General features: G+C 38.3%; 1 protein-coding gene across 3 annotated transcripts in view; it reads left to right on the plus strand.

Annotated features, from left to right (window-relative positions):
- Window positions 1-13,270, plus strand: part of LOC149924481 (metabotropic glutamate receptor 6-like) — a 240,940-nt gene that overhangs the window by 213,592 nt on the left and 14,078 nt on the right. For all 3 annotated transcript variants that reach the window (XM_090159851.1, XM_090159852.1, XM_090159853.1), the window contains 2 exons: window positions 6,918-7,253; window positions 12,009-12,209. In XM_090159851.1, coding sequence (XP_090015977.1) covers window positions 6,918-7,253; window positions 12,009-12,209 — 537 coding nt within the window. The remainder of the gene's footprint in view (window positions 1-6,917; window positions 7,254-12,008; window positions 12,210-13,270) is intronic.

A 13,270-nucleotide genomic window follows, 5' to 3' on the forward strand; every position in this document is an offset into this window, starting at 1 on the left:
TCCGTCACTCGCTGGTTCCTTCAGATCTTCCCTTTTATCTCTCAGTTCCTTGTAAGCGCTAAATTATTCATAGGAAATGACATTTATATTATATTTCGTTTTTACTGCTATCACATGTATATATTTCTGGAAGTTCTGTGCCGGTTCCCACTTGGGATTTATAGGCGCGTCTTAAAAGGTTATTGCTATTATTCGATGAGAAATCGACTGTTTCTGTAGCACGGATATTCTTTCGGTATGAATTTAGAGTCTTACAACACCGGAAATAGATTGCGCTTGTTTTGTTGGAAATGTTTCATACATTTAGTAAGGAACGCGTAGAAGTATGAAAATATTAAATTCTAATACCATGAAATTGTACTTCTCAAACTTGGGGAATTGACTGGCACCTCCTAGTGCCCACATTTTCATATGGTCGTGGAAAATGAGTCTATAAATTAGCACCATGAAATTGTCCTTCTCAAACTCGTTGAATTGACTGGCACCCTCTAGTGCCCACATTTTCTATCGTCGTGGAAAATAAAGTCTTTAAATTAGCACCATGAAATTGTACTTCTTAAACTCGGGGAATTGACTGGCACCCTCTAGTGCCCACATTTTCTATAGTCGTGGAAAATAAAGTCTCTAAATTAGCACCATGAAATTGTACTTCTCAAACTCGGGGAATTGACTGGCACCTCCTAGTGCCCACATTTTCATATGGTCGTGGAAAAGGAGTCTATAAATTAGCACCATGAAATTGTCCTTCTCAAACTCGTTGAATTGACTGGCACCCTCTATTGCCCACATTTTCTATAGTCGTGGAAAATAAAGTCTATAAATTAGCACCATGAAATTGTCCTTCTCAAACTCGTTGAATTGACTGGCACCCTCTATTGCCCACATTTTCTATAGTCGTGGAAAATAAAGTCTATAAATTAGCACCATGAAATTGTCCTTCTCAAACTCGTTGAATTGACTGGCACCCTCTAGTGTCACATTTTCTATCGTCGTGGAAAATAAAGTCTTTAAATTAGCACCATGAAATTGTACTTCTCAAACTCGGGGAATTGACTGGCACCTCCTAGTGCCCACATTTTAATATGGTCGTGGAAAAGGAGTCTATAAATTAGCACCATGAAATTGTCCTTCTCAAACTCGTTGAATTGACTGGCACCCTCTAGTGCCCACATTTTCTATAGTCGTGGAAAATAAAGTCTATAAATTAGCACCATGAAATTGTACTTCTCAAACTCGGGGAATTGACTGGCACCTCCTAGTGCCCACATTTTCATATGGTCGTGGAAAATGAGTCTATAAATTAGCACCATGAAATTGTACTTCTCAAACTCGTTGAATTGACTGGCACCCTCTAGTGCCCACATTTTCTATAGTCGTGGAAAATAAAGTCTATAAATTAGCACCATGAAATTGTACTTCTGAAACTCGGGGAATTGACTGGCACCTCCTAGTGCCCACATTTTCTATAGTCGTGGAAAATGAAGTCCATAAATTAGCACGATAAAATTGAACTTCTCAAACTTGGGGAATCGACTGGCACCTCCTAGTGCCCACATTTTCTATAGTCGTGGAAAATGAAGTCCATAAATTAGCACGATAAAATTGAACTTCTCAAACTTGGGGAATCGACTGGCACCTCCTAGTGCCTATATTTTCATATAGTCATGGAAAATGAAGTATATAAATTAGCACCGTGAAAGTGTACTTCTGAAATTCGGGGAAAAATGTCTGCCCCCTTTTGAAAATTTAAAAAAAAATTCCAAAATGTTTTTGAAAGAAAAAAAAGGTTGCATAGGAAAAGTTAAAACATTTCATCGGCGGCGTCGGCGGCGCGCCGAAAAGTAAATGACATGGCGGCGGCAGTTCGTCACCAGAGGAAATATCGGCGACGGCGGCGTTGGATCGGCGGCGCTAGGCTCTAGAGCCCAGGTAGGGCTGACACACTTAAGGGTCTGATGTCGCTTTTGCTTATATACGAATGCTTTATTTAGAAATGTTTTACTTTGGGAATGGGGGAATATTATTGTTGCAGAATGTTTTGAAACTGCTCTGACACGCCGAAGAGTGGCAGCCCCGAGGGGCTCCCTTTGAACTATCTCCTCTTTCTTCAATACCACTTAAGGGGAATAGGTGGATCAGTTTTCTTGTCATTTGATTTAAGGTAGCATATTTCTCTGTTTTCGCTAACCCTCTAATTATCTTAAAGTTTGTCCTTTTATTTATTTATTTATTTATTTATTTGTATGTCATGTTCCTAAAAACTCGAGAACGTTTAGCTCTAGAGCTTTGAAATTTTAACTCAATGTTCAGGGCCTGATTTCCAACTAAACCGCCTAATTCCAAATACTTGACATGGTTATTAATCTAATTCAATTTTATTTTGCGCCCGTCCCGACCTTTAAACGTTTTTAACGGGTTAGTGTGAAATTTGTAGAAGGGGAGTTAGTGTGAAAGAAAGGGACTTCGTAGAAGGGGAGTTAGTGTGAAAGAAAGGGACTTCGTAGAAGGGGAGTTAGTGTGAAAGAAAGGGACTTCGTAGAAGGGGAGTTAGTGTGAAAGAAAGGGACTTCGTAGAAGGGGAGTTAGTGTGAAAGAAAGGGACTTCGTAGAAGGGGAGGTTTAGTTGGGATATTTAAGTAGTTCAGGACTTTTTGCTACGTGTGTTACGTTTTTGCTGCGCGTGTTGCGTTTTTGCGTCAGCGTTTACCTTTATTACGTACAAATCAGATCTAATTTTTAAAACTTAGACTCCGGACGAAGCCGGGTATTAAAGCTAGTAGTTTTAATAAATCTTTAACTTGACGAACCAACTTAACAGTTTAACACCATACATGTTAAATTTTTTTTGTGAAAATGGCATAATATGAATGGATGGGGTTGGTTTCATTTGGTTAAATAGATAACAACTTTAAATTGGTTTAAAGCGAATTATAAAAATTATTTAAATATTCGTTTTAATTTAGCCATGGTTCTCGGTAATTATAAAGCCTATTAGATTTTATTTATCATATTATTCATTACAGTTTGAACCCTTGTTAAAACGTAACAACTCTGATATTTTTAACTTTCTTATTTTGCGACGGAGATATGAATAAATTTAAAGACGATATTTCGAAGCGTGCAATTCTTATTTGCTTCTGGCTAGAGGCTATTTATTTGACGTAGTTGTAGCCGTTTTCTTTTATAAGACACAAAAGTCTTAAGCTACTATATGATTACACGTTCCAAACTTTCCGGCTTTGCACTCACATGCTCCATCAACTATGCGTCTGGGCTGAGTTGACATCGCAACCATCGGAGTGTAAGGTTCTAGCCTTTTGCGTTGGCTTCGAAAGCATTTTGCTTTGACAAAAGCGACATAGGTAACACTAAAATTATGATATTTCAAATAAATGTAACGCAAATGAAATTTCTTTAGAATGATATACACATGATACACACCTGTTAAATGAGGATTCAACAGTTTCACTGTTCACATAACTTTCGATGGCAAACTTGTAACTCCTCTCGAACTGCCGTTTGGTGATATTTATTTTCGTAATATGCTAAAACATTTTCTACCGAAAGCTTTGGTATCTTTTCTAGCGATTTCGAATAGATCCAGGTACTTGCTCATTTAAAACGTTCCCTAAGCCTTTGCTAGGAGTAATAGTAGAACACAAACTCACGCTCGCCGCCATTTTGAATATTACCGGATTTTCATTGTTGCCAGGCAAATGTTTTGAAACGGAAGTGGCTCAAAACTTTAAAATGGCGTGCTAAAAATTTTGGCCCCATTCTCTCATTCGTGTGGCAGAAACCTTTACTAATCATTCGAAGGGTTTTACCTTAATTTCCTTTAACGACGGTACGAAACTCAACATTAAATCCGCCAAAAAATATAAGTCAGAATAGCAAAACTGAAGGGTGAGTTTCCCGTAGACGTGGGTTTATAGCGTCGCCTTGTTAGCTCCTTGGACATGGGAGCTGTAGTCTCGAATTACCCTCTTTTAAGACCTATGGCCAAAGTCATTTTCTTTAGTGCGCCTTGATACTTCCAAATGCTTGTTTTCTGCTCGGTGGAGTTTTCTTGTTTGAGCGGGAAGAAACGGAGTTAATAGGTCATTAGCTAAGACTCTCATTCGGACCAGTCACGTGATACGATTTCACGAGTGACGGGTTTTTCGTTTTAAGCGGCTCATTACCTTGTTCATTGTAATTATATTTAATATCACAGAAATGGCTTTTTGTTGAATGAAGAATTTCTTCTTAGGGAGAATGACTATTTAGTTGAGACGATTTTTAGCGTCGCTTCCAACAGTACCGGAGTTACTGAAGGTGGAGCCCTAGGCACTAACAATTGTAAGTTGGTGGGGGTCTGTGTAAGGAAAGCGTAAAAACGCAAAACTCGCGTGTCTTGAAGCTCAGCTTATGTCACGAGAATAATGATTTTTCAAATAATAAAGCAACTAGTCAACCCGCGTACGCACTATTGTCATATTTGAATTTCGGACCAATTCAAGATTCGGTCTTCAAGCGCCATCTGTCTCGAAATATTTAATTTTCGACCTTGGAAACCTTTACGAACTTTCTTCTACAGGGATACTTTCGGCGAGCTTTTTAGGGAACCGCACGTTTGTTATAAGGGTGTTGGCTATGCTACGTTATGCTATCTTGACTATTGCTAGATAAGGTGTTGGCTATGCTATATTATTAAAATTCCTCGATTTGTTCAATTGGTAAAATTAGGTATGGTCAAAGATATTTAAACCTAAAATGTGGCGGGGAACACTTTTCTAATTGAAACCAACTTTGTATCTTTAATTGTTCTCGAGATAAATTTTTAATGGCCTTGAGACATGGTTCAAGGTCATGAAAAGTTCAGTTCTCAAATTACCCCTGCATATTGTATACGTCCTTAGACTTTCAAATTCCTAGCTAAAACCATGAATCTATTTAACCCATGAATATTCAACTGGAATACCCTAGGTCACCTCTGGCGACGCGTGGGGCGGAGCCAATTTATAGTGACGGAGTCGAAGTAGAACTCAGCTGTGTCAGCTGTTATTTATAAGCAGTCGAAGCGTTAGTTCCTAAAATGACGCGTTATGGTTATGTTTCCTTTTTGCAGTACTTATCATTAATCTATTTAAATAAATAGATCTATTTCATATTATTATTAGAATAGATTTTATTAGAATAAAATGATAACAGAGCATTTATTATTTAATAATAATATGGCAAAAATTGACTCAGGTTTTCTTCCAAAGTTTCACCGAGGCTTAGCTTTTCAGAGATAGTTTGTATGTTTAAATTGTTATAAATCTCACAGACACTCGATAGCGTAAGATTGCTTTCAAAATATCGGAGTAACATTCCTTTTTAATTTATATTTTTATACTAGAAAGAATTATAACTGTAAAGCTTATTTTGAACAAAATAACGTGAACCGTACCTGAGAAGTCATTTCGCGGCTATTCTGCTCTCCGAGCTCTCGTAAACTATCTGGCGCTAAAATGACATCATTTCCTAATTCGTTCTTATTGGCTTAAAGAGTAAATCACTCGTATGGCGCGAAAATAGGCTCCGCCCCACGTTCCCTCAGAGTATACCGTGGCTAATGATAGAGTTGGATATTCATGGGTTAAATAGATTCATGCTAAAACACATTTCGAGTTATTAGCACTGGATCGTTTTTTTGCTTTCACCCTGTAAAGAGTGTATTTAATTATACCAATAATGAATGACAAATTGATTAGGATCGTTGTTAATGTACTAGGTTGTTGAGACAGTGCTGCTTTTGGTAATAATTCCTTTTAGGTTGTTATAGTGCGCTTATCATGTTCCTAATGAAAAGAGTGATTGACATAACGTTGTAATGATTTTTTGTGGCAAAGTTACTCTTCGGTTGTCAAGAATTAGTGCCCTTATTATGTTAAAGGACAAGGTGATTGGTTATTGATATTGTGGTGAAATTTACACTTAGGTTGTTGTTGTGCGCTTATTAATTTAATGTACAGCGTGATTGAAATAATGGATGATTAAAAAGCGTGGTCATGAGTTTTTTTTAGTTAAAATTACTTTTTGGTTGTTAAGTGGGTTAGTTACGTTAAACGACAGGGTGATTGAGATATTGTGTATAATATAAAGGGTGGTTGAGTGAACACTAATTTTCGACCAAATTCCTCTTGGGTTATAATAGCACGTTTATGAAGTTAGAGAAAAGCTCGTCGGAAACCGGGTCAGGAGCTTCTTATCAAAGGAAGTATAGAAGAGGAGTAGAAACTGCAACTTTAAAACGATGTTTGAAAATTTTGCTCTTTTGTTCGATAAACTTCCGTTTAATAATATTTGAATTACCGGAAGTGACTATTCCTAAAATATTTAACTATTTTCAAGATGATTGAAAATTTGTGGAAATTCAAAATTTAATATCTATAACTATAAGTCTTAAAGTTTGTCCTTTTATTTATTTATTTATTTGTAAATGTCATGTTCCTAAAAACTCGAGAACGGTTAGCTCTAGAGCTTTGAAATTTTAACTCAATGTTCAGGGCCTGATTTCCAACTAAACGCGCCTAATTCCAAATTCCTAACATGCTTATTAATCTAATTCAATTTTATTTGGTGCCCGTCCCAACCTTTAAACTTTTTGAACGGGTTAGTGTGAAATTCGTAGAAGGGGAGATAGTGTGTAAAAAAGGGATTTCGTAGAAGGGGAGGTTTAGTTGCGATTTTTAAGTAGTTCAGGACTTTTTGCTACGCGTGTTGCGTTTTTGCTACAGCGTTTACCTTTCTTACGTACAAATCAGATCTAATTAATTAAAACTAAGACCCCAAGCGAAGCCGGGTATTAAAGCTAGTACAAAATAAATTTAATATATCTGAGTGATTGCGTGTACTTAAATGTCCGTGACATTTGGTTTTTCTCTTTGCAGGAGTAATCATCTTCGGCTCTGACCAAGAAGTGGCCGGCGTCATGCGAGCAGTCCGTCGGAACAATGCCACTGGCCTGTTTTCGTGGATTGGCAGTGACGGCTGGAGTGCCAGGTCTTTGGTATTCGACGGGAACGAGCCCCAAGTGGAGGGGACCCTGTCGGTGCAACCCAGGGCCCATCCGGTGTTGGGCTTCGACGAGTATTTCTTGAGCCTGTCCCCGCGAACCAACCAAAGAAACCCTTGGTTCATCGAGTTTTGGGAGCACTACTTTAAGTGCAAATGGCCAGACAGTATCTGGACACCCTACAACCAGGACTACGAAAACCTCTGTACCGGTGAGTCCGCTGTTAATTATAACCACGGGTGGAATCCCCGCACTAATCCGTTACAAGCCCGTTCGGCTCGATATTCTGTACGTGATATTAGGCCGCATACGTCCTATACAGTTCGCTTGAAAGTGTACGTTATGTCGCTTTAATACAATTAGATTTTACATAATTAAGGATATAACTTGTCGATGTTCAGCCGGTACTTGGATTTCGCTTACATTGAAGAGAGTTTAATACGTAATACATAACGCCTTTCAACCATACCCTAGAAAATGGTATAGATCTCCGAAATACTGGTAATATCCGCTTCCGATTAAATTCCCGACTTACACGCGGTGGCCTCGCGTTGCGATACTTAATCGCCGGCGGTGTCTTGGCCAAGCGACTATCCCTTTAGCCGTACCGTTCGATGTACTACATGTAATTTAACTAGTTGCCTACCTTATTATAACGGCCTTTTAACCAGCGGGGCGAGGTACTATTTAACGACGCGACGACTTGAAATTAATTAAATTTGTCTTAAACCATGGACAGTAAATTAAGAGGACAGGTCTTCGATACCCTTCCACAGTGCATTTTATTTCTCCCCACGTATCAATCAGCTCGAGAGACTCCGAGGAAGTCTTGCAAGGTCGTTTGTACCACGTGATCTTAAAATTTCAAAATGGCATTCTAATGCGATTGATATTGTTACGTAATTGTTTGCGCTTTATATTTCAGTAATTTTTAATTTTGGTTTTTTAATTGAATAAAAAATACCTTTTGTCGTAAAAATGTACTTCGTGTTTATCTTTTTTCTTTTTTCGAACAGTACCGTCCACTCTTAGCGATACTTGTTTTTTTTTTGCAAATAACCTTGCACGACTCCCTTAGTGTGATTGGTTTACGGGGGCTAAAAACCAGACTCTTTACCGATCCTCTAAAATCTACTATCCATGCTTAAACTATGTTAAATAAGATAAAAAAGGAACTTATTCCCTAAATTTGTTATAACGCGACAGTTTTCACTTTGCATCACCATATTTTTCGGCGGTCTTGACTCTTGAAATTTGAAACCTTGACGTTGCCTAGGCAACGGGGCCCAGATAATAATAATAACGTACGCAACGATTAACAGCTCTGGCGAGGGAAATAAGCCTAATCAGATTAGTAATCAACTCGGATAATCTGGATAACGGGCGGTAGGCATAAATTTACATCCGTGCCGCTACAAAAATTTATAGAGTATTATTAAACTTAACCTCTTTAAGGGTTACTGAAGTTATTTGTTATGAACTTGATGATGAGAAACAATTATGAAAATAATCGTTTATTTTATAAAGTTATTTTTCTTTACTAATGTCAAAAAAAATTAAGTTCTATAAAACTAGTTACTTTTAAAATATGAATATTTTGACGTTAAACTAAAGTTTTATATAGTTTAACGCGGGTTAATATTAATTAAAAAATCGTCAATTCCACGATCGAGAACTTCACTTTCAAGGTCAAGATCACCCAGTTTGTATTATTAACGCTTCTAAAGAATAATAACCCTCATAAATATAATTATTCATATTTTAAAGTGAAAAGTAAGAAGTTTTAAATAATTTATAAAAAAACATAATTTAATTACTAATCAGAACTAGAGCCCTAAGGATTGCCAAACATTTATAGGGTGTAGATTATTTTAAATCGTGGTTGTAAGGGATGTGTTTGTAGCTAGACTCACCCAAAGTCAATAGCGATAACCCTAAGTAATTCCCTATTTTGCTAAGTCAGTAACACAACGACGCTTTAATAAAGTTTGGTTGAATAAATTTACAAAATTTGAATATTTTAGGCCAATGATTCGCGTGAGATTTTAAATAGTAGTAGGACGTTTAAAAAATCCTTTTGAAAATAAAGCGCTTGAACCAAGAGCTAGACATGTTTACTCCAATACGTGTTTGCTTGTGTCTGATGGAGTTTTATAAAACTTTTGTGTTTTGAATATATCTTTTCTCTATCATATTAAGTAACTGTTGGATTCATAATCTCACACCAGATCGTGCCACCTATCTGCGTTATACTCTTTACAGACGAGCCTTATAAACCCGGGTTTAGATCCCGTTTTTGAAACCAGAGCTTATTTAGCTATACTGAGATGTGCTATAAAAATTTAACTTTGGTTTACCGAACCCAGTTTTATTAGCCTCGTCTGAATAGGGTATTAAAGCAATATAAAAGTCCCAGCCTAGGTTGGGTGCCGAAATTTGTGTCCCGCACAGCGTTGCCAGATCGAAAATCTTAGGACGTTCTATAGTTTTCATGGCGTACGATATCGTACCATTTTATCGATATTCGGCCTCAACGTACGATAATTTTTAGATTTTTTTAATAACTTACGAACGATTAAAATTTCTTATTAATTTATATGACTTCTACTTAAAAATGAATGATATACATTTTCTGCCGAACGTGCTGCGTAATCCTGAGTGTGAGTTTATAACTCCTAGCTGTTACCGCATTTTTTATACTTTTTTAAATTCAGTTAATAATGATAATAAGCATTTTGTTTATTTCCCTGAAATAAAACTCCTGTATTGCTTTCAAAAAATCATCTAAATTCAATGCATTTATGTATTAATTCAAATTTAGAGCAAAAAGAAATGTGCGATAATTTTCCAGGAAAATCGATAATGTTTTGGCCTAGATACGATGATTTCAGATTTTCGATCTGGCAACGCTGGTCCCGCACGTTTGTAACGGTGGTAGCCGTGTGGACTCCTTGGGCACCCACGGTTTGAGTTGCAAACGAAGCTCTGGTCGGCTGTCACGCCACGGCACCGTCAATGACCCGCTTAACGCGCCCTTATTTCAGCCGGTGTTCCGGCCCTTCTAGAACCCCCGGTCTGTCGCGGGACGACGGGAAACGACCCGACAGCATGACCTTCGTCCCCTGGTCCGGTGGGAAATCCCTGGTCTGGGACTTTACGTGCACGGACCCTCTAGCCCCGTCCTACTTGGCGTCTTCCTCTTCAGCCCCCCTCTGGGCGGCAACCCAGGCTGAATTGCGGAAGAACTCCAAATACGCGGGCTTGGAAAATCGGTTCCTCTTCACTGCTGTCGCGGTCGAAACTCTGGGCTCTTTCGGGCGGGATGGTCTGGCCTTGATCCATTCGATAGGCCGTCGGATCAAGGAGGTCACAGGCGAGCATCGGTTGGTGACTTTCCTTTTGCAACGGATCGCCATCGCGGTGCAGAGAAGCAATGCGGCCTCAGTATGAAACACTTTCCCTCCGGGCGCTTCACTCGGGGATTGTTTGTACTCCCTGCCTTAAGTTCGTGTGTTTATATTTTATTTTGTACTATTGTTCACTATTGTTCATAAATAAAGTAAAAGTGTGGTAGATAGCTATTTTATTACAATGTTGATCTATTTCACTCATCAATAAAGTGATTATTTTTCACATCCTGCATCAGTCATTCCTAGTGCTTGCAAACGATTCTCAGTTAATAATAATAATAATAATCAGCTAGGCTAATACCCAAGGCACCACCTTAGGCCTAAGTCATCATGCGACTTTTGAAGCCCTTAATTCAGGTGGCCGGGTTACAATGCGTAGGAGGGTGGTGGCAAGCCCTGCATGCCACGAGATCGAGCCAACAGCTCCCTACACTAACTATTACCGTTAACCTCTACAAGTTTTTATGGAAGGGGAAACCGAAGAACTCGGGGGAAATTCGTGCTGGTATCTTTCCGCTAAATGTACTAGATATTTTGCCTTTCTTAACCTGCAACTGAGTATAAAGCCCCATGTTTACGCCATTGTCCTGGATAGAAGAAAATGAACGTACGACGATAGGGCAGTAGCGACATCTTCTTTTTCAAAATTGCTACATCTGAAATATTATCTTACTTGGTAGAGCAGCCACGCTCGGGTTGATAAATGTCACACAAAACGCGTCTAAATCTCAATTAGGAAAAATAAATACCATGAGAAACAAAACGTTTTTTTTAATAGCCATTTTTACGTTCTGATGAAACATTTTGCAAAGAGAAGTTTTAATTTTAAGTTTTAAAGCGAGAAAATTGTGAATAAGCCTTGGCTATGGTGCTAAGGGCTGGCGGCGGACATCTCTCCCGCGCGGTTCTAAGTTTAAAAACGTTCGCGCACACTTTCTGCGTATTTATCATGCATTTCGCGAAATTATTGTTAGAAATGCGTAGTTGAGGACGTAACCACTAGGAGGTGCAGATTTTTAATACCTACATTTTAATAACGGGTATGTGATCAATGAGGTAGAATAAATAGAGATCCAAATCCGCCTTCCAGGATCTACTGTTTCGCGGGACAGTATTTGTTGAGTTGGAGAGTTAGGCCTAGTAAATGAACTTAATCAAATCATGTTGCAAATATATTTGCAAAAGAGTCTGCTTATCGCAACAGATGGCGCCAGCACGATTGGATAATGTTGAAACTTAAGCCTATTTCTCCTACTCAAATAAAACGTGTCCCGCGAATCCCAGATTTGTTTGGATCTCTATTTGTTCTACCTCATTGTATGTGATCGTCAAAAATTTGGACTAGACCTTTGATTATGGGCACCTTATGATAGGCCTATGACAAAACGTATAAATCCGAAAACTGTTCAGCTAACTGAATCTGGTGAGATAAATTATAGGATATTAGTTCAGATTATCTTCCGATATCTGAGAATTACGACCTAAGCTGGCCGTTTGAAGTACAATTCATTCCACTACCCCGACAATCAAAATCAATTTGACTTGGTCTTCCATAGGTGAGGAGAGTTTGACCTTCGAGAACGGCTACGAGGTGGAACGGCAATTGCAGTTTGTAAGCGACGCTGTGTTGGTGTTCGCCTACGCCTTGAAACATTTGCACGGAGACCTCTGCGGCCATCAGCGCGGCCTTTGCAACCGAATGCGGATCGCCAACGGCACTCTTCTGCTACAATATTTACGCAAAGTGGAATTTAAAGGTAATGAAATGTTTTAAACTTAAAGCAACTGTCGGTTTTATCATTGAAACCTGTATAATGATAAGGCCCTTGTTATTAGAGATGGCCATGAATATAGACGATTCTTCGAAAAAACGACTTTACTGGAGAGCGTGGTGCCATCTATTAATGGCAAAGGAAGCTAAAATTCAAAATAGCGAAACGATAACGTCCCCAGAGAACCATTTATAATTATTATAATTAGACAACTTATACTCTACTTAGTGGACTTTAACCTAAATTATATATCCCATTTAAAAATTATTGTTAAAAATTACTATAATTGAAAGCAAGTGTCGGCTATTATTTTAAGGTTATTATCATTGGCGAGCGAGAGATGTCACTTACCGACTTACGTAGACCAAAAGTGACATAATTCCCAAAAGTGTGACAATCCCTGTACTTTCGTATGCTAAAGGTTTAATGAATACTCGACTCGAGATCGACCACATAAAAGACTATTTTATGGAAGCCTTTCTGGATCTTTTTTTAGTCTATGGTATTATATCGTAGGTAGATGGTGATAGCATCTCCACAGAACGACGAAAAATCAAAAAGTACACTAACTTTGACCAGTGCTACTTAGTTCCTCCGTTCCTCACTACGAGGCGTTATTTGTTGGTTTTAACTTCCTTCCCTCCCCATTTCCAAGGCATACTTTCCCTTCTCCCCTCCCAACTCGTATTTCGCTCGTAGCATTCATTACGAAATTGGTCCGATTGACACACTTTTGGTAATTATGTCACTTTTGGTAGACTTTAGTCGAAATTGAAACAAGTTGAGCAAGCAAATTTTTCCCTCAAAAGTAGGTGCCTCGACGTACCCCTTCCTTTGATTGGCTTTGCGTAATCACGTGCGCAGTCAACAAAAGGCGGGACGTAAAAATACCCCTCGCGTTGATTAGCTCGTTTGTAAATTTGTCAACAGCTTAAATTATAGTAATTTTTAACAATGTGTTTTAATGGGATATATATTTTGGGTTAAAGTCCATTAAGTAGAGTATAAGTTGTTTAATTATAATAATTATAAATGGTTATCTGACG

The sequence above is a fragment of the Leiobunum rupestre genome, chromosome 10 (genome assembly GCF_980474605.1).
Source record: "Leiobunum rupestre chromosome 10, qqLeiRupe1.1.hap1, whole genome shotgun sequence".
In the NCBI taxonomy this organism is placed as follows: Eukaryota; Metazoa; Arthropoda; class Arachnida; order Opiliones; family Sclerosomatidae; genus Leiobunum; species Leiobunum rupestre.